General features: G+C 36.6%; 1 protein-coding gene across 7 annotated transcripts in view; it reads left to right on the forward strand.

Annotated features, from left to right (window-relative positions):
- Positions 1–25586, forward strand: part of PHKB (phosphorylase kinase regulatory subunit beta) — a 198475-nt gene that overhangs the window by 56971 nt on the left and 115918 nt on the right. For all 7 annotated transcript variants that reach the window (XM_059045655.2, XM_059045656.2, XM_067018200.1 and 4 more), the window contains 2 exons: positions 1857–1937; positions 10760–10875. In XM_059045655.2, the coding sequence (XP_058901638.1) occupies positions 1857–1937; positions 10760–10875 (197 nt within the window). The remainder of the gene's footprint in view (positions 1–1856; positions 1938–10759; positions 10876–25586) is intronic.

Genomic DNA, 25586 nt, shown 5'->3' on the forward strand with positions numbered 1-25586 from the left:
CTTCTCCTTGTAATTATCACCTAATTAGGTTTTCTGTACCTTTTGCTTTGACAAATATGTTTACTGTTGACATAGGGTTTTCAGAAGATAGTGGCTCATTTATTTTTGTAGCTCAGAATTTAAGCTCAGTGCCTGGCACACGGTAGCTTTCAAATAAATGCTGGTCAACCTGTTATTTGGTAGTTCCTGTACAATTTATCACTTACTGTTATTTTCTCACAGAAGCCTCCTGAAAGTCAGAGCAGTGATCTCTTTGAGGTGTTGTTGTAAGTGGCTGTCAATAGTAATGACATTTCTTTGAGGTCATTTCTGACAGGCAAGTGGCAGTGCTCTAAGAAAATATTTGGGTGACCTTGGCAATGGGATGAAACTCTTCCCTACTGTGTTCTAAGAAAAGTCCCTCAAGAGTTGATGTTGATCTAAAATACCTAAAAACTGGAATACTCTGTCTCTTTATGTGGCCCACTTGGACCTTGAGAAGACCCCCGACACACACTGGACTTTGAGTGCTGGGAAATCAGGAGATGTTCACGATAGTTCTGGTTCCTGAGAGAGCTACCCCCACTGGTAGGCCCTGGCAGCACAGAGCTGCTTTGTCCAAGGCATCTAGGGCACAAATAATTTTCTGCCCCAGCTTTCTGTCAATTATTCAGAAGGGACTGGAGGAGAGTCAAGGAAGGCACGAGGTACCAAGGCTGTTATTGGGTAATAATCTTTTGGGTTAGAGTTATATGGGGAGAAAATTACCTCTTGCCTTCTCTTTGTTTTTAACTCAAGTTAGCAGTTTCCTGGCTAAATGAAAAATTTTCACTGCTTCCCATTTATTTATTTGTTTGTTTATTACATAACAGCTTTATTGAGATATAATTCACATAATATACAGTTCACGTATGTAAAGTATATAACTCAGAGGTTTTTAACATATTCACAAAGTTGTGCAGCCAACATCACAGTCAGTTTCAGAACATCTTCATCACCCCATAAAGAAATCCTGTACCTATTAGCAGTCACTCCCCATCTCTGTCAAAGACCCCAACCCTAGGCAATTACCAGTCTACTTTCTGTCTCTGTGAATAAGCCTATTTTGTACATTTCATATAAATGGAATCATACAACATATGGTCTTATGTGACTGGTTTCTTTCATTTAGCATAATGTTTTCATGGTTTGTCAATGTTGTAGTATTTATCTTTCACTGCTTGTTTTCTCTAGAAAATTTACACATCCTATTCAGAATTCTATGCGAATCTTTATTTTTGGTTAAAGTGGACATTATTGTCTTTGTTTTGTTTAGATCATATAATGTTTATCTTTAATAAACTAATAAACTAAGAGAAAAAAACTCATTTGTTCATAAATAGATTTTAAATTATTGATTACTGTGTTCCCGCAGTTGCTTACATAAGTTCTGTATTCTCTGAATACAAGATGCACTGCCTATTGTTTATGGTGTACTGGCATAGTCCTGATGTGTTAATTGCCAAACAGTTTTTTCATTTACATACATTTGAGTTGGATTGACATTACATAGCTGCCTGTGGGGCAAAACTGTTTCAAAGTAGAAGTACTTAGATCTAGAGTTTAAAAATAAATCTTAGAAAGCAAATGTTGTAAAAATAGTCCCTAATCAGCTGTTAATAACCATCACAATGAATTTGAGGATTTTAGAGTTTTACATACAAAGCTGAGATTTTATTATGAACTAAATCCACAGCTCCTTTATTTTTCATAGAAAAGGAAATAGTTTTTATATGCCACTACTAGAGCAAAAGACTTGTAATTTTAGCTTTTACATTTAATTTCATAACATAGTATTTTTGTTGTTTCCTTTAACCTATTATAATGTTTGTTTTCAGATAAATGCAGTGTCACTCTATCTCCTTTACCTTGTGGAAATGATTTCCTCAGGACTCCAGATTATCTACAACACTGATGAGGTATGATTTCCCCAAATTCTCCAGTACTAAATTTCATCTCTGAGAATATCTTTCTTCTTTTACTTTTTCAAACTTATTTTTAGTTGTATAAAATGGATTACTAAATTCATATAGCCAGATACTGGATTTTGTATACTCAGGCAAAAAGTCTATATATTTTCAATGCAAAGCACTTTAAAAATGAACAAAATATGTAACAGGTTATAAAACTTTACTCCTCTGAAGGCTATATTTCAGGTGATCTGAAATAAAAAGTTGTAACTTTCAGAAATTTTAGTAACAATGAAAATAAAATAGCATTTGCAGATTTTCTCAGAATTATTATGTCTTTTTCATATCATTGCTTTTTGTAACCCATCCTTTTAAAAGTAAAAAAATACGTTTATTATATTTTGTTATTTTTATTTGTCCAACCTCAGTAGAGTTCTTGATGCTTTCCAAAAGATAAGTACCATTTTTTTATTCTTACTAGGAAATTTGAAAATAATTTATATGACAAGGTTGAGAAACATTTCTTTCATAGGCAATAATGCTTGAACAAACACACAGACAGACCCATGTGCTAACAGATTTTGAAATGTGGCCACAGTTGGAGCATAAAGCTTTCATTATTGAGATGGTATATACAATGAGAATTCCATCATAGAGCAGGTATATTATATACTTATTATTTTTCTCCTGTGATGCATGCAGGGAGAACAATTGTATCATATACTAAACACCAAAGTCATCACTGAACTGCACTGAGGGTGCTGTGAAATTGGTACATGTAGTCCTGCCCTTTAGTAGTTCATAATCTTATACATTCATCCAGTTGTGCCTTTTTAATACACATAAGTAAAACCTATTTAGAAGTGTAGCTAAATAATAAAGAAACAATAATGATAAGAAGAAATTAGGACTTTCCTTCTGGCTCAGTGGTTAAGAATCAGCCTGCCAATGCAGGGGACCTGGGTTCAATCCCTGGTTCGGGAAGATCCCACATGCCGCGGAGCAACTGAGCCCGTGCGCCACAACTACTGAAGCACGCGCACCTAGAGCCTGTGCTCTGCAACAAGAGAAGCCACTGCAATGAGAAGCCCACGCACCGCAACAAAAAGTAGCCCCTTCTCGCCGCAAGTAGAGAGAGCCCGTGCGCAGCAATGAAGACCCAACGCAGCCAAAAATAAATAAATAAATTTATTTTTTAAAAAAGAAGACGAAACCTTTGGGACCAAATAAGTTTTAGATATCAAATTGTTTTGTGTGTTTTGAAAAGGTGATAAGACACCTTATTTATGTTATAACCCCAGCAGGGTTTAGGGCAAAACCGCATACATAGCCCCTTAATATTTTTATATTGACATATGCATATTCACATAAAGTGCAATAAATAAGGCAGATAATCTGATGTCAGTTATGGGTTTTGCTGACAAATGAGCTAAGAAAAAACGAGTTTCAGAATTTGTGGGATTTTCACATTGTAAGTAAGAGATGGTAGACCTGAATACTAATTAGAGGTGGAGGGGAAAAACACATTAAACAAAGAAAAATTAACTGTGGTCTAGTGCAGTTTGAGTTAGGAGAAAGAAGTCAGAGTTTTCACCAAGTAGGGGAGATTTGAACTGGGACTAAAGGAGGGTTCATAGAAAAGTGTTTCAGTTGAAATGAGCAAGACCAAGCCCAATTGGAATCTACGCTTCCTGTCAGACTGTGGAGTACATACAGGCACACAGGCTTAGGGTGGGAAGATGATGGAGGGTTTGAATGTTAGACATGAGAATTGGGATACTGTGTCAAGATTCACAGAACCTTTCTGACAATAAAAATTGTGTGAAAAATAGCAGACCTTGGTGTCAGAATGATATTGGGGATAAAGAAAACACAGTAGCCACAGATGTGTTTCTAGACCTAGAGCATAGAAAACCAGTGGTATTACGGTGAAAAACAGAATTGAGAAGTACTTACAAATGGTGGAAGAATTTAGAACATGGTGTTTAATGGAAAATCCAAATGGATATATTTCATAATTGGGTATAAAACAAAGGTATGGGTTATAAGTATTCAAGGGCTAGAATACCAGAATCAGAGAATTGTAAATATGCGTTGCAAACGTAGAATGTTAATTAATTTTTGTTAGTCAGATTGTTTTCTTTCGTTGAGTTTTAAGTGTTCTTTGTATATTTTGGATAAAAGTGCTTTATCAGGTGTGTCTTTTGTAAACATTTTCTCCCAATCTGTGGCTTGTTTTCTCAATCTCTTGACATTATTTTTCACAGAGCACAAGTTTTTAATTGTATTGAAGTCCAGATTATCAGTTATTTCTTTCATAAATTGTTTCCTTGACATTTTATCTAAAAAGGCATGACTATACCCAAGGTCATCTAGATTTTCTCCTGTGTTGTCTTCTAGGAGTTATAGTTTTGCTTTTACATTTAGGTCAATGATCCATTTTGAGTTAATTTTTGTAAAGGATATAAGTTCTGTCTCTATATTCATTGTTTTGTTTTAATGAGGATGTCCATTTGTTCCAGCACCATTTGTTGAAGAGACTGTCTTTTCTGCATTGTTTTACCTTTGCTCCTTTGTTAAAGATCAGTTGACTATACTTATGGGGTTCTATTTCTGGGCTCTCTTTTCTGTTCCTTTGATCTCTTTGTTTATTTTTTTGCCAGTGCCACACTGTGTTGAATAGATAGCGTTATAGTAAATCTTGAAATTGGGTAATGTGATATCTCCAACTTAGTTCTTCAAAATTGGGTTGACTATTCTGGGTCTTTTGCCTCTCTGTAAAAACTTTAGAATCAGTTTGTCAATATCCATAAAATAACTTGCTGGTACTTTGGTTGGGATTGTATTGAATATATAGATCAATTTGGGAAGAATTGATAGCTTGACAACATTGAGTCTTCCTATTCACGAACATGAAATCTCTCTCCATTTATTTAGTCCTTCTTTGATGACATTAATTAGTTTTGTAGTTTTCCTCATATAGATCTTATATATATTTCCTTAGATTTATACCTGTTTCATTTTTGAGGATGTTAATTTTAGATTCCACTTGCTCATTGTTGATATATAGGAATGTAATTGACTTTTGTGTGTGTGTGTGTGTGGTACGCGGGCCTCTCACTGTTGTGGCCCCTCCCACCGCGGAGCACAGGCTTCAGACACACAGGCTCAACAGCCATGGCTCACGGGCTTAGCCGCTCCGTGGCATGCAGGATCCTCCCAGATCGGGGCACGAACCCGCGTCCCCTGCATCGGCAGGCGGACTCCCAACCACTGCACCACCAGGGAAGCCCATAATTGACTTTTATATATTAAACTTGCATCCTGCAACTTGTTATATTTGGTTATTAGTTCCAGGGCTTTTTGTTGATTGTTTTGGACTTTCTGCATAGATGATCACGTCATCTGCCACCAAAGACAGTTTCATGTTTTCCTTCCCAATCTGAATACCTTTTATTTCCTTTCCTTGCCCCATTAAATTAGCAAGGACTTCCAGTATGGTCTTGAAAAGGAGTGGCAAGAAGGAACATGCTTGCCTTGTACCTGATCTTAGAGAGGAAGCATTGAGTTTCTCACCATTAAATATGATTTTAGTTGTATATATTTTGTAGATAGTCCATTTCAAGTTGAGAAAGTTCCCCTCTATTCCTAGTTTACCAAGAGTTTTTGATCATGAATCAGTATTGGATTTTGTCAAATAATTTTCTTCATCTGTTGAAATGATCATGTGATTTTTCTTTTTAGTCTTTTGTTGTGATATATTACAGTAATAGATTTTCTAATGTTGAATCAGCTTGGCATGCCTGAGATAAATTCTACTTGGTGTGGTATAATTCGTTTTTATACATTTTTGGATTCAATTTTCAAATATATATATTTTTTATAAATTTATTTATTTTTGGCTGTGTTGGATCTTCGTTGCTGCATGCGGGCTTTCTCTAGTTGTGGTGAGCAGGGGCTACTCTTCGTTGCAGTGCCCGGGCGTCTCCTTGCGGTGGCTTCTCTTGTTGTGGAGCCTGGGCTCAGTAGTTAGGGCACATGGGCTCAGTAGTTGTGGCTTGCAGGCTCTAGAGTGCAGGCTCAGTAGTTGTGGCACACAGACTTAGTTGCTCTGCGGCATGTGGGATCTTCCCGGACCAGGGCTTGAACCCGTGTCCCCTGCATTGGCAGGTGAATTCTCAACCATGGCGCCACCAGGGAAGCACAATTTGCAAATATTTTGTTGAGGATTTTTGCATCTATGTTCATGAGAGATATTGGTCTGTAGTTTTCTTATAATGTCTTTGTCTGGTTTGGGTGTTAAGGTATTGCTGGCCTCACAGAATGGGTTAGGAAGTATTTCCTCTGCTTTTATCCTTTGAAGGAGATTGTAGAGAATTGATAAAATTTCTTCCTTAGATGTTTGGTATAATTCACCAGTGAACCCATCTAGAACTGATGCTTTCTGTTTTGGAAGGTCATAATTATTGATTCAATTTCTTTAATAGACACAGGTCTATTCAGATTATCTGTTTCTTTTTTTTTTGTTGGTTTTGTTGTATTGTGGCTCTCAAGGAATTGGTCTGTTTCATCTGGGTTATCAAATTTATGGACATAGAGTTACTCTTGTATTCCTTTACTCTTAATTGCCATGGGAAATGTAGTGATGTCCCCTCTTTTGTTTATGTTAATAGTAATTTGTGTCCTCTCTTTTTTCCTTAGTTAGCATAGCTAGAAGCTTATTTATTTTATTTTCAAAGAACCAGCTTTCGGTTTCATTGATTTTTGTCTCTTAATTTCCTGTTTTCAATTTCATTGGTTTCTGTTCTAATTCTTATTATTTCTTTACTTATTCTTACTTTGGATTTAACTTGCTCTTTTTCTAGTTTTCTAAAGTAGAAACTTAGAATATTGATTTTGGATCTCTTCTTTTTTAATATATGCATTCAATGCTATAAATTTCCCTCTTACACTGCTTTCACTGCATCCCTAAAATTTTGAAAAGTTGTTTCATTTCATTTTTTTTTTGACCCATACAGCATTAGTATTATGTTGTTTAATCTTCATGTTTGGGGATTTCCCAGGTGTCTTTCTGTTATTGATTTCTAGTTTAATCGTTTGTGGACTGAGAGCAGACATGTATGATTTATATCTTTTTACATTTGTTAAGGTGTGGTTTTCACCCAGAATGTGGTCTGTATTTGTGAGTGTTCCATGTAAGCTTGAGAAGAACATATATTATGCTGTTCTGCAGTGAAATAGTCTGTGAATATCCTTTATATCCAGTTGATTGATGATGTCGTTGAGTTCAACTTTATCCTTACTGATTTTCTGCCTGCTGGATCTGTTTCTTACAGAGAGGTGTTGAAGTCTTAAACTGATAGAGAATTCATCTGTTTCTCTTTCCAATTCTGTTGCTTTTTTCCCTCACAATTTGATGTTGTTAGGCATATACATGTTAAAGATTGTTATGTCTTCTTAGAGAATCAACTCCTTTATTATTATATAATGCCCTTCTTTATCCCTAATAACTTTCCTTCCTTTGAAGTCTGCTCTGAAGTCTTCCTCTGAAGTCTGAAATTAAATAGCTATTTCAGCTTTCTTGTCTGTGATTAGTGTTAACGTAGTATATTTTTCTCCATTTATTTACTTGAAATCTATATGTGTCTTTATAGTGAAAGTGGGTTTGTTATAGACAACATATAGTTAGGTCATGGTTTTTGATCCACTCTAACAATCTCTTTTAATAGGTGCATTTGGAATGTTGACATTCAAAGTGATTATTCATATAGTTGGATTACTATCTGCTGTATTGGTTACTGTTTTCTATTTGTTACCCTTATAGTTTGTCTTCCACTCTTTTTTTCCCTTTGCTCTAATTGAGTTTTTTATATGATTCTGTTTTCTCTCCTTTTTTAGCATATCATTTACATTTCATTTTTTTCCTTTTTTTACTTGTTGCCCTGGAGTTTGCAATATACATTTACAACAAATAAGTACACTTTCAAATAACACTATACTACTTCACACATAGTGTGAGTACTTTATAATAACAAAATAATCCTAATTCCTTCATCTTATCCCTTGTATCTTTGCTGTCATTTATTTTATTTATATATAAGCATACATAAACATATACACATATAAGATATAGTCATAAACATACATACTCAGTTGTCAATACATTGTTGCTATTATTTTGCTATGATTAGGCAGTATTTATTTATTTATTGGGTGAAGTAGAAAAGAATAGCTTTATTGCTTTGCCAGGCAAAGGGGGCCACAGCGGCCTAATGCCCTCAAAACTGTGTGTACCTACCTGGAGGAGGTAGTGAGGAGTTTTATAGGAACGGTTCAAAGAGGGCGTGATCAGCTCATGGACCTAGGCAGTCTTTTAGTTAGCCTTCTATAATCTACGGTTAGGTTCCAGTCTGTTAGTTAGCCTGTGCCTCTGGACTGTGAACTTCATAAATGTATTCAGTTTTTTTCTCTCCCCTTAGGTAGGACAGGATGGCTCTGGTAGGCTCAATTGAAGATTTCAGTTCCCGGTGTGGGAGGTTAGAGCTGGCTGGAATTGGGTATTTCCCTTCCCGAGTCAGTTAGGCTCTGAAAATAGCCCAGCAGGTCTGGCTTTGATTAACTAGTTTCCCCTAAGGGGAGACCTTCTTAAGAAAAACAGAATGTTTCAATGTATTTCAAAATGGTTACTTTTTCCCTCTCCTTGCTGGAAGTCACAAGGGATTTTCCTAGGATTATTTTCTGTGGGAACCTGACTGAGCTCTTGGAGGTAGATCTCACAATACTGTCGGGACCCCATTATGACTGGGTCACCCTGGAGTTTTTAACTTTCAAGAGTTTTTAAGTGAGCCTCTAGCAATTGTCAGTTACAGTTCAGGTTTTACTACCCCAGCACTGATTCCCCAGGTGGTTTCTGCTGATGAGTCTATGCTCTAGGGAACCATAACTGCCTGTTTTGCCTGTGGGTCTCTCAGTCTTGGGACAGCAGTTTGCTCTTGTGTCCTCCCCTCTCTCATGGATCCAAGAAGAGTTAAAAAGCTTTTTATTTGTTAGGATGAAGTGGAATGGCAATTTCTAAACTCCTTTTTTGAAGAACTGGAATGTAAGTGGTATTTTAGTTTTGCTTACGGGGCTTATTAGCCAAAAATGCTTTCTTTGCCAACTATTACACCATTCATGCAGCCTGAGCAGACTGCCTCACTTGGCCCCCAGCCCTGGTCCTAAAGTCCTCCTAAGAGGGGGAAGAAGCAAATATATGGACTGTATACTTAAGAAGTTTGTCATAAGAGGAAGAAGGATTTAGCTGGTTTCAAATCTTTTAACTTGGAGACCTGACAAGTATTATTTCCTGTAAGTTTTATAGAATCTAAATAACTCTAAAGACCATGGAAAAGCTGAAGACATCAGGTTTTATGAAATTAAAACCTGGGCAGGTTTTCCTTAGAGAAATAGGTAAGGTAACAAGAAATTGGGAAAGCTGGGAAGACCCCCCCCAATATTTGAAGTAAAAAAAAGTTTACTGGAGGTGTGTACTGCTCCACTCAGGTGGAGAAGTGACAGGATAGGTTTGTGTTTTATGAAAACCTAGAATGCTCTGTTATATTTCTGTGAGGCCCCAACACCCTAATTGCTTTTTCCTTCACTGAAATGCGTGAGCTGTTCTTGGCTCTGAGGGCAGATATCTCTATGTTGGGATTGAGAATGAAAAGGTCAGGGATTCAACTGCCTCAGCCATCCATCATTTGTGAGAGAATGTATGTAGAGTGCTTCCTGGTCAACTCTTAATCAATGTATTTGTTAATAACTCTGGGCTTAGAGACTTTCTAGAGACCCTAGAGAACAAGGAAGAATCATTTTAAGAGGCAGTGTTTTCCTCTGCTCTGATTTCTCAACCAATTCTTTCCTACTGCTTTCTCTTTTTCTATAATTTCTCAAAGTTTCTAGTCTACTGGTGGAACTTTACCTTGGTTTTTAGTGTTATTATGTGTCATTATTAAGAATATATACATAAAATTAATTAGGTGTTGGTTGGGGAATATGTATTGCCACTTTAGAGGGATAGCGAGACAAAGGGTAGACAAGATGCACATATTCAATATGCAATATTGAACCAAACATAATGACTAAATTAAAAACCCTGTAATTAGGACCAGTAACCCTCATAAGATATTGTTTTTATTAAAATGAATAAACTTTTATTAAGTAAGAATTGACCATAATCTTTGCTTTTCTTTACATGAAAGCTGTGATTCCTGGCCTATTGGTTGGGCCCATCTCCAACTGTAAGCTTTGAGTGTATAAAAGTGGGTACCTATAGCTATAGAAAAGGCAGGAGGAAGATCAGATTCCATGAGTAATAAACTCAAGACTCTAGGTTGATCTACCATGAGACTGACTCATTTTAGAACTGAAAAATACCTTTTTATCTCCAAAGTGTTAGACTTCTTTAACATTTGACATTTTAGATTCCAAATATTATCTAGTATAAAACAGTGCTTTATATTTTTCTTCTTAAGATGCACAGCCCTCATGAACAGTAATGTTGATAGATACATCATTGAAGAATTATAGTTGGAACATTGACAGCATTTAAATTTTATTTCTGTATTGTTTATATTAGGTTTTCACTTTAGGCTTTATATTAGAAAAACCAGATATAAGAGTGTATTCATAGTAATGAAATAATCACAAAAATTTCAGCATGTTAAAAAAGTGTTGGTAGGCAAATACATTTTGAATTTCAATTCCAAATTTTCAAATATCTGATTGTTCTTATCAATATCTAAAGGTCCTGTTATTTTACGTGTCCTTATGTTCTGTCTCTTTTCTTTTAGGTCTCTTTTATTCAGAACCTTGTATTTTGTGTGGAAAGAGTTTACCGTGTGCCTGACTTTGGTGTCTGGGAAAGAGGAAGCAAATATAATAATGGCAGCACAGAGCTGCATTCGAGGTAATTTGCTGATTTCTGAGTGTTTGTTTGTTTGTTTTAATTTAAATGTGTGGAACATGAACAAAAATCAAAGAACTAGATTGGAACTCTGGTTTCTATGTAATTTTCATCTCCTTTTTTCTATATATGATTCAGATGAAATTCACTTAAAATTAAAGGAAAAGAGTCTGCTCTCAGTGCCCATCAACAGATACAGGAAAAGAGCAGGGTGTCTTTCCCAGCTTCCCAAGGTGTCAGTACATGCATATCAGTATCCAGTCCAAGGCTTGGCCTTTCTGCTCAACCGAGTCATTTTCTTTTTCCTCTTTGAAATGACACTGTCTGAAAGATCAAGTACATTAAAATTACCAAACATCAATTGTATATGTATTGCATGTAAAATTCCCTTTCGTGTTATAGAGCTGATTTTTATTGTAACAAGAGATACTCATACCCTTTATATTTTGTTTAACTAAAAAATGTAACTCAATTAGTTCTATCCATTTCGCAGTAAAAGATTTAAGAACCTAAAGGTTATCAGCTATAGGTCAGTTTAGTCTCTTTTTTGAGGCTTGAAGAAACAGTTTAGGAAACACTGGTTAAGAGCAATCTGCAGCTCTCTACTTTTTTGGATAGAAGGACTAATTATACACAAAAAATTAAGCTGATATAAGCTATTTAGTAAACTAAAAACTGGCTCCAGATCACTAGCTGTATAAGGTCTCTGTGCCTCAGTTTCCTAATTTATAAAATGGAGATAGTAATGTACTCTACTTTATAAAATTGTTGTAATGATGAGTTAGTATATATAAAGCATTTGAACACCTGGCATAAGTAAACACTGAAATGTAAGTATACTCACATATTTAAGAATATTTTAATAACAAAGATTGAAACAAAAAGGATTTTTCATTTAACTCTGGAAAGCTAACATACAAACTTTTCTATAAGTTTTATGATTCATACGAGGCATTTTTACAATACAGAGTAGAATAATAGCAATATGTAAGGAAGACAGTAAAGGAGAGAAATAGTTTGTGGTAAAGTGCAATTCAGACATTAAACAAATTCTGGCAAACACTAAAAATAGGAAGATATTATATTTCAGCTATAAGTTCTCAACATTCCAGATTATCAGTCAAATTCAAGATAGAAAGTTTGTATGATTGGAAAAGGTAATTTTTTTAAATTTACCTTTTCAGTATTTATGATTTATCAGGCCCCTTTTTCTGCTTTTTAATAAATATTTAATATATGCCAGTGTGGTCCCACTGACATTATTTTCAGTATAAAATATTTGGAGTAGGGTTTTTCCTATTTATAAAAATTATAGTAAACTCAGAAAGAACCTTGGGTAAGTTACTATTAACCCTAGAAAGTGAGGGTATTGAGAGGTCCCTAGTGAAAAAGCAAGCTCCAACATGTTTTCCTATAACTGAGGTGCCATCTTTAAATTGAATCATTAAGGATTTTATTTAAAGGCTTAGAAGATCATTAAGTGATTTTCTTTGCTACCTTTTCCATGCAAAATTAATCTTAATTGTAGCAGGCCAGTTTTATTCAAATGGATGGGAAATGAAGTTTGCCATTTAGCTTTGGATGATAGGTTTTATACATTTAGCATTCATCTTCTCATTTTCCATGGTAGAACACTTAAAAGGACTTCAAACCTTTTTTTTCCCCAAACGCTTCTTAGCTTAGATATCCACAAGCCTATTTTCGATATGTCACCTCTGCTGCCAAAATGGTCTGTTTTGAAACTACAGGAGACCTGAGCCCTGTGGCACTCATGGACACAGTGATGGCAGCAGTGGTGGGAGACCAATATCTAACATTTAAAAAAAAATTTTTTTAACATCTTTATTGGAGTATAATTGCTTTACATTGTTGTGTTAGTTGCTGCTGTATAACAAAGTGAATCAGCTGTACATATACATATATCCCCATATCCCCTCCTTCTTGCGTCTCCCTCCCACCCTCCCTATCCCACCCCTGTAGGTGGTCACAAAGCACCTAGCTGATATCCCTGTGCCGTGCAGCTGCTTCCCATTATCTATTTTAAATTTGGTAGTGTATATATGTCAGTGCCACTCTCTGACTTCGTCCCAGCTTACCCTTCCCCCTCCCCGTGTCCTCAAGTCCATTCTCTACGTCTGCATCTTTATTCTTGTCCTGCTCCTAGGTTCATCAGAACCATTTTTTTTTTTTAGATCCCATGGTTGAACAAACTTTCCTTTGAATATGATTTGCTGCTTAAATTTTAGGTTTCTAACTAAAAAAAGATTGCTTAATTTAAAAAAACTTCTTGATTAACAATTCTCATTTTCTTTGTTCAGTAACTTTTCCCTCTAGTCTTTTTTTTTTTTAGATTCCATATATATGTGCTAGCATACGGTATTTGTTTTTCTCTTTCTGACTTACTTCACTCTGTATGACAGACTCTAGGACCATCCACCTCACTACAAATAACTCAATTTTGTTTCTTTTTATGGCTGAGTAATATTCCATTGTACATACGTGTCGCATCTTCTTTATCCATTCATCTGTCGATGGACACTTCACTTAGGTTGCTTCCATGTCCTGGCTATTGTAAATAGAGCTGCAATGAACAATGTGGTACATGACTCTGTTTGAATTATGGTTTTCTCAGGGTGTATGCCCAGTGGTGGGATTGCTGGGTCGTATGGTAGTTCAATTTGTAGTTTTTTAAGGAACTTCCATACTGTTCTCCATAGTGGCTGTATCAATTTACATTCCCACCAACAGTGCAAGAGGGTTCCCTTTTCTCCACACCCTCTCCAGCATTTATTGTTTGTACATTTTTTGATGATGGTCATTCTGACTGATGTGAGGTGATACCTCATTGTAGTTTTCATTTGCATTTTTCTAATGATTAGTGATGTTGAGCATCCTTTCCTGTGTTTGTTGGCAGTCTGTTTTGTGCTTATGCCCAGGGAGTAAAATGTAAAGCAACTACCAGTAAGGGATTAAGTCACACCTCTTAGTCTGTTGCTGTAAGACATCTCAGAACTATCTGTGCCTAGTTGGATCTGATCCAAGGATTGCTTAATGCAATTTCCTTGTTATATCCTTAAGCTGTTCTTATAATTTTAGAAAGCCTGAAATAAAGCATAGTAATTCTTGCTGTAAGTACTCATACTGCCCTTTGCCCTCTAACTTTCTTTGCCATTCTCCATCTCTGCCATGCAATCCTCCTTAGCAGGAATCAGAGAGAACACAATCTGACTATTGCCTTGATGCTCACTAAGGACTTGTGCCCTCTGGCTTGGTAATAAATGTCCCTTTTTCTTTTGCCACTGTGTGCACATCCCTTCTAAACTGCATGTTGATCAAAGAAGATTGCTGCCCCCGGGCCCCCAAAATGCATACACATAGTATTCCTTTGTTTTTTAGTAAATTTATTTATTTATTTTTGGCTGTTTCGGGTCTTCGTTGCTGCGCATGGGCTTTTTCTAGTTGCGGCAAGCGGGGGCTACTCTTTGTTGTGGTGCGCGGGCTTCTCACTACAGTGGCTTCTCTTGTTGTGGAGCACGGACTCTAGGTGCGTGGGCTTTAGCGTGCAGGCTCCGTAGTTGTGGCGCACGTGCTTAGTTGCTTCACGACATGTGGGATCCTCCCGGACCAGGTATCAAACCCATGTCCCCTGTGTTGGCAGGTGGATTTTTAACTACTGTGCCACCAGGGAAGTCCCTACGCATAGTATTCTGAGGATGGAGGCTCTCTCTTCAGCATCCGTGTTCAGTGGTCCTCTAATAATTGCAATCTGTAGCACTCTACATTTATAGAATAATTTTTATTTAGGCCAATCAGGAAACATTACTACCTTTTATACAGGAGGAAACTAAAGTTTAGAAGGTTTTATAATTTCCTTCCCTCCATTCCTTAAATGATACAAATCAAAAGGGAGTAGAGCTAGAACTGAATTTCCAGGTGGTTGGCCTCCAAATCCAATGTTATTGTTACTGTATCATGTAATTTAAAGTCTGAAAAAGGTTTCCTAAAGTTTGAAAGAACAGCAGGGTGTATAATCTTGGTGACATTTTGCTAAGTTTCAGGGATATCTTTGCTTAGCAATCAGTAAAGCTTGATTCAGCATAATGCTTTTGTCAGTCCCTTCCTGATTCTACCCTTTTCAGCCCCAGGTTCGCTGGTATCTCTTTTAGTCCAAATTCTTGAATTATTTAGCATTTCTTAGACAAACTTCAGAATTTTTTTCTAAAAAGTGATCTCATTACATTTAACCAACACCATTCTTGCAGCAGCCTCACTCTTTTCAGGGATTTGGTAAAAGAGTCCATTGCTCTAAGTTCAGTATAACTGTAAATGTTTCCTAAGTAACCATTCGCTGCTCTACCGATTTTTCTGTTGACTTAACTTTCCTCAAGCAACAAGCTCCTTTTAGTTTCTCCTAGGGTGTCTGGAACTATTTCAAATAATTCTCCTTTTTTCTTCTGTTTATTCTCTAAGTCTTTTAATAAATTCCCTTACATTTAAAAATCTTATATTATTGGATTTAATTGCATTTTCCTTCATATATTCTTTTGGTACCTATTTATTATAACACTAATTCTTAATCCCCAGTTACATATCCAGGTAGTCCTCTTAGCTGCTCCAAGTTTAATTCAAGTTTTGTTTCGTTTTGTTTTTTTGTTTTGCGGTACGCGGGCCTCTCACGATTGTGGCTTCTCCCGTTGCGGAGCACAGGCTCCGGACTCGCAGGCTCAGCGGCCATGGCTCACGGGCCCAGCCTCTCCGCGGCATGTGGGATCTTCCCGGACCGAGGCACGAACCCATGTCCCCTGTGTCATCAGGTGGACTCTCAACCACTACACCACCGGGGAAGCCCAAGTTTTAAATTTGAATATTTTCCCTTCCTCATTTATGTAAGGATATTTCTATGCCTTGGGGCTATCTTTAAACCCTTTAAACCAAAACTCTGTTTTGGAGAAGAGATGAGTCTTCTATAAAATGTGAATTGAATACCAAACCTAACTTTGAATTTTTTGGCTATTGGGAAACAAAAAGGAAAGCTGTAATAACTTAGTAGTAATTTAGTAATATATGCCCAAATGGAAAGATTATTGGTTTTTTTGTGTGTGGTTGTTTTTTTTTTTTTTTTTTTTGCTGTTTTACGGTTTTATGTTGTGTTCTCTAGCCTTTTCCTATAAAGAAAGCTATCACTAAAATATCAGATAAGTAATCACATAGCTCTACTTTACTCAGTTTAAGATGCTTTTAGTGGCCATTTTATTTCATACAGTGCTTGTTATTTAAAGTAACTACTTAGTCTCCTTAAGTCTTTTTTTTTTTGCGGTACACGGACCTCCCACTGTTGTGGCCTCTCCCGTTGCGGAGCACAGGCTCAGCAGCCGTGGCTCACAGGCCTAGCCACTCCGCAGCATGTGGGATCTTCCCGGACCGGGGCACGAACTCATGTCCCCTGCATCGGCAGGCAGACTCTCAACCGCTGCGCCACCAGGGAAGCCCTCCTTAAGTCATTTTTGATGTTCCAGTCATTGAACCATGATACAAGCAGCTATCCATCCATTCTGCTTCATTTTATGTATTTTTTCTGTACTGAGCAATTCATGAACACCCATTAAAACGATAGTACTGTAAAGTCCTTTTTCTTTCAGAAAGTATGATTGGATAGCTTAGGGAGTTAAAGCATAATGTTAATGAATAGGAGATTGTAAATTTAGTTTCCATGCTTGCCAGTTAATTTTTTGGATTCCATGGTGGGTTTTAAATCACCTAGTCCAAACCCATCATCTTTTCTAGGAAAGCTTTCATTTATTCAATAAATAACTTTATTACAAACTATCTCCCAGGTAAACATCACTTTATTTTAGTTCCCGTAAGTAAGTGTTGAGGTAACGCCTTGCAAGAATCAAATTGGTGAATGTTCTGTTGGTAACAGTCACCTTATATTAATATGTGCATTAGCTAATCATGGAATAATTTTCTGATAATGTCTTGTGCCAGTAAAATACTTTTAATTCTTACAACATACATATTATATTTGCCAATAAATGTAAGATCACAATAGGAGTGTGTTTCTGTTTCTAAATAGCTTGCTGTTGCCAGAGTTTTAAATAACCAGTAAATAATAAATTAACATATTTGTGAATTTCAGTTAAGTCCAATTATTCAACCAATTGCATTGGGAAAGAAAATTAAAATGTTAAGAATTTGGGCTTCCCTGGTGGCGCAGTAGTTGAGAGTCCGCCTGCCGATGCAGGGGACGCGGGTTCGTGCCCCGGTCTGGGAAGATCCCACATGCCGCAGAGCGGCTGGGCCCGTGAGCCACGGCCACTGGGCCTGCGCATCCGGAGCCTGTGCTCCACAATGGGAGAGGCCACAACAGTGAGAGGCCCGCGTACGACAAAAAAAAAAAAAAAAAAAAAATGTTAAGAATTTGACCTTTTCTCTAGTCTAGGTACAGTGTTTCTTTCTTTTGTAATGCTTTATTTAGAAAACAGTTTCCAAATTCATCCCTTAGCTGTCTTTTTGCATCATTTTTAAACATAGAACCTTGGACTGGCTATATTTTGTATCTCCTCCAGTACAGAATTTTTTATGTATTTACCTTTTGAATAAATTATTTTATCTCACTTCTCAAAATACTGTGAATAGTCTTAATAACACATATACCTCACCCTGTAAGTGGAAGTTTTCTGGTATTACTTGATTAAATGCCTGTAAGCATTGGTGCACTGGGGGCTAATGGAGACTCCTAGGGCATTGGGGACACATCCTTAAGCAAAAAAACCAGTCGGCAATGAATGTTTTTGCATGCGTTGTCAGAGCATATGACTCCTATGGGCTCTTCTAACTCTTAGGTTCTGAGAATTTAGAATTCTTATGCAGGTACTGTTTGGTTTCCATTTGAAGTATGCAAGGATAGGTATGATTGTGCTGGGTGCATGTGCAGTTAGGAAACTGCCTTAGGTTCTTAACTGGTTACCTATTATTTCAAATAAACAACCCCAAACTTAGAAGCATAAAACAACAATCTTTTATTATTGTTAACTCTCACAGTTCAGAGGGTTGACTAGGCTAAGCTAGGGTGCTTAGGGTCTCATGTGTTTGCCATCAGTTGTGGCTGGGGCTAGAGGCAACTTTGAAGGCTTCCCCACTCAGGTATCAGAGTGTTGACTGGGACTTTGGCAGGAGCTGTCTGCCAGAAGACCTATATGAAGTTTTTCCATATAGTTTCCTCATAGCATGGTGGCTAGGTTCCAAGGTTCAGTGTCTCAAAACCCACTGGCCAGGTGAGAGCTGTATTTCTTTTTATGACCTAGCCTCGGAAATCATGCAGCATAACTTTCACTACATCCTGTTTGTTAGAGTCAGTAAGACCAGGCCATATTCTAGTGAGGGGAATTAGGCTCCACCTTGTGCTGGGAGAAGTGTCAAAGATTTTGAAGACATGTTTTGTTTCTTTTTTAAACATCTTTATTGGAGTATAATTGCTTTACAATGTCGTGTTAGTTTCTGCTGTATAACAAAGTGAATCAGCTATACCTATACATATATATCCCCATATCCCCTCCCTCCCACCCTCCCTATCCCACCCCTCTAGATGGTCACAAAGCACCGAGCTGATCTCCCTGTGCTATGTGGCTGCTTCCCACTAGCCATCCCTTTTACATTTGGTAGTGTATATATATCAATGCTAATCTCTCACTTCGTCCCATCTTACCTTTCCCCCTCCCTGTGTCCTCAATGCAGACGTGTGTTAAACCACCACATATTCTTCATTTGGACTTTATTCCTCCTTGTCATTTCTCTAAAGTGACTTTGGCTATGAAAAGAGACTGTGTCCCTTGCCTTATGTATACTAGCAGTACCACATGAATTGTTATGGAATTTGTTTAACCTGTGGAAGCATCAGGTACTTCCTCAGGCAGTGAAAAGCTAGACAGCAGATTTGAGGCAGTAGGGCAGTATCTTAATCCCAGATTATTGGCTCAGTTGTTCTTGAGAACCAGGGTAAAATGATCTGCAGAGATTCTAGTAGGGAAGAGAGTTTTCACCAAAGAGAAAGTAAGGAGGCATTTGAAAGCCACTTACACTTCATCTCTCAGGGCTTAGTTTCCTCATTTTAAAAGTAGAGGGGATAAACAAAAGAAATGCAAGACTTGTACATCAAAAACTATAAAATATTGTTGAAAAAAATTAAGGAAGACATAAAAGAATGGAAAGATATCCTGTGTTCAATGTACTCTATATCAAAAATCTGTCTTTTTGGTAGAAATTGACAAACTGATCCTAAAATTTATATGGAAATGCAAGGGACATAGAATAGCCAAAACAACCTCGAAGAACAAAGTTGGAGGAGTCACACTTTGCAACTTCAAAATTTACTGCAATAATGAGCTTACTGTAGTTACAGTAATCTGCTACAATACTTTAAAAATGTGGTACTGGTATAACAACAGATATAGAGATCAATGCAGTAGAATTAATGATCTCGAAATAAACCCATCTATGATCAGTTGATTTTGACAAAGGTACAAAGATAATTGATAGAGTAGTCTTTTCAACAAATGGTGCTGGAACAACTGGATAGCCATATGTAAAGGAATGAATTTGGATCCCTACTTCATATCATGTACAAAAATTAACTGGAAATGGATCAATGACCGGTAGTAAGAACTAAAAGTATAAGACTCTTAGAAGAAAACGTAGTTGTAGATTATTGTGACCTTGGGTTAGACAAGGTCACACCTTAGCTATGACACCTAAAGCACAAGTAACCAAAAAAAAAAAAATTATTATTATTATTTTTTTTGCCGTACGCGGGCCTCTCACTGTTGTGGCCTCTCCCTTTGTGGAGCACAGGCTGCGGACACGCAGGCTCAGCGGCCGTGGCTCACGGGCCCAGCCGCTCCGCAGCATGTGGGATCTTCCCAGACTAGGGCACAAACCCATGTCCCCTGCATCGGCAGGCAGACTCTCAACCACTGCGCCACCATTGAAGCCCTAAATACTTTTTTTTTTTTCATATGTTTTTGTGTGAACAAAAGTTTTCATTTATCTGGGATAAATGCCCAGTAGTTCATTTGGTGGGTAGTCGCATGTTTAGATTTTTTAAAAACTGCAAGCCTGTTTTTTAGAGTTCCTATATTGCTTTACATTCCTACCAGCAATGTATGAGTAATGTAATTTCTCTGCATCTTTGCCAGCATTTGGTGTTATCACTATTTTTTGTTTTAATTACTCTGATTGGTTTGTAGTGATATCTTATTGTGGTTTTAATTTACCTTTCCTAATGGATAATGATGTTGGATCTTTTCATGTGCTTATATACCATCTGCATATCCTCTTCAGCAAAATGTCTCATGTCTTTTGCTCATTTTCTAATTGGATTGTTTTTTATTGTTGATTTTTGAGAATTTTTATGTAATTCTTGATACTAGTCCTTGGTCAGTTCTTTGTTTTGCAAATATATCCTCCCAGTCTGTAGCTTGTTTTTTTGTTAGTGCAAAACTTTTATGAAATACATTTTATCAATTTTTCCCTTCATGGATTGGGCTTTTGGTGTAAAGTCTGACAACTCTTTGCCTAACCCTTGATTCTGATTATTTTCTCTGATGGTTTGTTTTGCAAAAGTTATATAGTGTTATGTCTTATACTTAAGTTCATGATCTATTTTGAGTTAACTTTGTATAAGGTGTGATGAGACTTAGGTTGAAGTTCTTTTTTTTTTTTCATATGAATGTCCAGTTGCTTCAGCATTATTTGCATTTGTTGAAAAGGCCATCTTTCCTCCATTGAAATGCCTTTGTGCCGTGTTAAAAATAAAGTGGACATATTTGTATTGGTCTGTTTCTGGGTTCTATGTATCTATTCCTCTGTTCATACCACTGATATGATCATGTCAGTTTTCTTCTTTAGCCTACTAATATGGTGGATTATATTGATTGATTTTTGATTATCAAACTAGCCTTGCATCCCTAAAATAAACCTCACTTGGTCAGTTATGGTGATAATTCATTTCACATATTGCTAAATTCTGTTTGCTAATTTTTTGAAAAAGGATTTTAATATCTGTATTCATGAGAAATACTGGTCTTTAGTTTTCTTTTTGTGTATTGTCTTTGGTTTGTTTTGGTATCAGGTTAATGCTAGCTTCATAAAATGAACTCTGAAGTGTTTTTTCCCTCTATTTTCTGTAAGAGATTGTGTAGAATTGGTGTCAATTTTTCTTTAAATGTTTGGTAGTTTCTTCAATGAAATCATCTAGGTATGGACATTTCTTTTTTGACCATTTGAAAATTATGGATTCAATTTCCTTAATAGTTGCAGGGCTATTCAAATTATTTCATATCGGGTGAGTAGTGATAGTTTGTGCTTTTCCAGGAATTTATTTATTCCTTCTAAGCTATGTGCATCAAATTGTTCAGAGTATTTTCTCATTATCCTTTTTTTTTTTTTTTTTTTGCGGTACGTGGGCCTCTCACTGTTGTGGCCTCTCCCGTTGTGGAGCACAGGCTCCAGATGCGCAGGCTCAGTGGCCATGGCTCACGGGCCCAGCCTCTCTGTGGCATGTGGGATCTTCCCGGACAGGGGCACAAACCCGTGTCCCCTGCATCAGCAGGCGGATTCTCAACCACTGCGCCACCAGGGAAGCCCCCTCATTATCCTTTTGATGTCTGCAGTGTCTGTAGTGATATCTCCTGTTTTATGCCTAATATTGGTCACATGTGTTTTGTCTTATTTCTTTGTTAGTCTTTCTAGAGGTTTGTCAATTTTCTTTTGCTCTTTAAAGAATCAGGTGTTTGTTTCATTCATTTTTTTCTGTTTTCTGTGTTGAATGTCATTGATTTCTGCTGTTATCTATGTTATTTCCTTCTGTTTGCTTCAGGTTTATTTTACTCTTTTTCTAGCTTCATTACATTGGGCTTAGATAATTGATTTGAGGCTTTTCTCTTTGCTAATATATACATTTAGTGCTGTTAATTTCCCTCTCAGCACTTTAGTTATACTACATAAATTTTGATGTTATATTTTCATCTTCATTCAGTTCAGTCTATTTTTAAATTTCCCTTGAAACTTCATCTTTGCTTCATGTGGATTATGTAGACAGGTGTGTATTGTTTTCTTTACAAGTGTTGGGAGATGTTCCTGTTGTTGTCCTATTATTGGTTCTAGTTTGATGCCATTGTGGTTAGAGAACACAGTATGATTTCAGTTCTTTTATAGTCTTTTGTAGTTCTTTTATGGCCAAGGTATGATCTCTTGGTATATGTTGGTGGGCACTGGAAAAAATATATATAATCTTGTTATATAGAATTGTATTAGTTGATTTGTGCTGCTATAACAAAGTACCACAGACTGGGTAGTTTAAACAACAGGAATTTATTTATTATAGTTCTGGAGGCTAGAGTATCCAAGATCAAGTTGCCAGCCATTTCTGTTCTGTGGTGAGGAATTTCTTCTGATTTGCAGATGGTCACCTTCTTGCCATGTCCTCTCATGGCAGAGAGGGAGAGAGAAAGCAAGCTTTCTGGCATCTCTTCTTAAAGGGATACTAATCTCAGGACTTCCCTGGTGGTCCAGTGTTTAAGACTCCATGCTTTCAACTGCAAGGGGTGAGGGTTTGATCCCTGGTCAGGGAACTAAGATCCCACATGCTGTGTGGCATGGACATACTAATCCCATCATTCATTGGGGCCCCACCTTCATGACCTAATCTAAGCCAAATTACCTCCCAAAGGCCCATCTCCAAATACCTGGGCTTGGGACTTCAGTTATGTGCTTTCTTTTGCTTTTTTGCATGATATTTCTTTTTAAAATCCTTTTACTTTCAAGCTGCCTATATTGTTGTATTTGAAATGAGTTTCTTGTAGACAGTATATAGTTGGGTTATGTTTTTAAATCAACTCTGCCGATCTTTCTTTTAATTGCCATATTTAGACCTTTCACATTTAATGTAATTATTGATATGTTTTGGCTTAAACTTGCCATTTTATTTTTGTTTTGTGTTTATTCTCTCTGTTTTTCATTTCTCTGTTTTCTTTTTCCTACCTTCCTGTGGGTTCTTAAACATTTTTTAGAATTCCGTTTTGATTTCTCTATAGTGGTTTTGAATGTATCTTTTTTATAGCTTTATAGTGGTTGCTCTATAATATTATGTATACATATGTACTCAGTGTATTGATGTCATCATTTTACCAGTTAGAGGGATTATAGAAACCTTACCTTCGTTTGTGTCATGTTACCCTCCCCCATTTATTATAATTATCTTAAATATTTCCTCCATATACATTTAGAACCACAGTGTTATAACATTTGCTGTAACTGTCAAACATAATTTATAAAACTCAAGAGGAGAAGAAAAGCCTATTGTATTTATCAGTATTTTTGTTTACCATATTTTTTCTGTCTATCTAGCATTTCCTTTCTGTTTTGAGAACATACTTTAGTCATACTTTTAGGGTAGATCTGCTTGTGACAGATCTCTTATTTTTCCTTCATCTGAGAATGCCTTGCTTAAATAAATAAATAGACAGAATATATTTATTGGTATAAGGTTCTAAGCTGACAATTCTTTTCTTTCAATGCTTAAAAAACTCTTGGGTCACATCCTTTTAGCTTTCGTGGTTTCCTATAAGCAAGTCACTGTTATTTAATTTCTTTTCTCCTGTAGGTAAATTGTTTTCTCTGGCTACTTTCAAGATTTTTCATTTTCTTTAGTTTTCAGAAGTTATGATGTGTTCTAGAATGGATATTTTTAATTTATTCTTTTTGAGTTTCACTCAGCTTTTTGTCTCTTGCTAATAGGGAAAATTTCTACCATTGTTTCAGGTGCTTTTTTTTTTTTTTAACTCTGTCCTTTCTCTCTTCTCCTTCAGGAAGTCCAATGACATGAATGTTAAATCTTTGTTAAAGTCCCACAGGTCCCTGAGGTTCTCTCTGTTTGTTTTTTTAAAGTCTATTTTCTCTCTTTTGTTCAGATTTGATCATTTCTATTGTTTTATCTTCCAGTTTAGCTATTCTTTCTTCTGTCTCCTTCATCTTGTTCACTGGGCTTTTGATTATTGTATTTTTCAGTTTAAAAACTTTGCTGACTTTCTGTTTCTTAGCTGAGACTTTCTCTTTTCATTTGTTTCAGTCATATTCACAGTTGCTCACTGAAGCCTTTTTGTCATGGCTGCTTTAAAATCTTAGATAATTCTCACATCTCTTGTCTCAGTGTTACTATATATTGATTGCCCTTTTTTATTCAGTTTGAGATAGTCCTGTTTCTAGATAGGATGAGTAGTTTTTAAAATTATTATTATTGAGACATGGACTTTTGGGGTATTATAAGACCCTGGGGACTTAAATTTTTTATTTTAGCTGTATTTTTTGCCACCACTCTGGCAGGGGAAGGGGGTAGGCACATCACACCATTACTGCCAGGTGAGAATGTAAGGCCGGGGTTTTTCTTGTGGTTGACACCCAAGATGGAGACTCTTCATTACTGCTGGGTCTGGGTTGTTATGTCTAGCTCCCCAGTAGGCTTCCATTAATACCTCCCTGTCTGGGAAAGATGGAAATACCTCATTACTAATTTCCAGTTGACCTCCACTTACATGACAGGGAAAGGGTGTGGCCACTTTACAGCTGGGCATCAGTGAAAGTTTTAATTTTCCACTGGACGTCCTCTGGTGCCATCCCAAGAGGAAGGGGAGATCACCTAATTACGGATGGGTGGGAATGAAAGTTTAGGCACCCTATGTGATCTCCACTGACACTGAGGTGTGAGAGGGGAGACTTTTGTCATCCATCAGGAATGAAAATCTTGACTTCCTCCTTGGATTTTTCGGACACCACCACAACTGAGGCAGTTGGATGTTGGATGCAGTTCCTCATTATAGACTCAGGAGCGTAAAAGTCTAAATTTCCCACTCAACATTTACAGGGGTGGGTGGGGGTAGGGTCACGGTTTTTTTGAGTGGTTATTGTCTAAAAGTTTTCTATTTCGCTAGGCTGCCCTTTTCCTGGTCCATTGGCTTTTGTTGGGGATTTTTTGTATGCACCTACCTGCATTTCCTAGTTGTTGGTTTCTTCATCTCTAAGTCTGGTATATATGAGGCAAAAAGGATACTCAGGAGACTCATAGTGCTGTTCCTAGAATCCTGAGGTTCCTAGGCAGTCTGCCTTCTTTCCATTTTTCTGAGCCTTTTTATCTTTGTTTATGCAATGTCCAGGGTTTTTCATGATACTTAGAAGAATAAGGAAAATTATGTCAACTCCACCTTCCCATTCATGTATTTCATTTAATTTTTTTCAGTCTTTTGTTCCTTTTTATTGACAAGTAGTATCCCATTGTACAGATAAATCACAGTTTCGTTTATCCATTTTCTATTGATAGGAATTTGGGTTGTTGACAGTTTGGGGCTATTAAAAATAAAACTGTCATGAATATTTGGATCCAGATCTTTTTGTTAACATATATTTTTATATCTCTTGGAAAATACCTAAGAGTAGAATTCCTGAGTTATATAATAAGTGTTTTAACTTTTTAAGAAACTGCCAAACTGTTTTTTGAAAGGAATTTACTATTTTTCATTCCTACCAATAATGTATGGTAGGAATTTCAATTGCTCCACATCTTTGTCTACACTTGGTATTGTTAGTATTTTTATTTTTAATCATTCTTATGAGTATGTGGTAATTTTAATTTGTATTTTCCTGTTGACTAATTTTATTGAGCG

Source organism: Kogia breviceps, chromosome 18 (assembly GCF_026419965.1).
Source record: "Kogia breviceps isolate mKogBre1 chromosome 18, mKogBre1 haplotype 1, whole genome shotgun sequence".
Lineage (NCBI taxonomy): Eukaryota > Metazoa > Chordata > Mammalia > Artiodactyla > Physeteridae > Kogia > Kogia breviceps.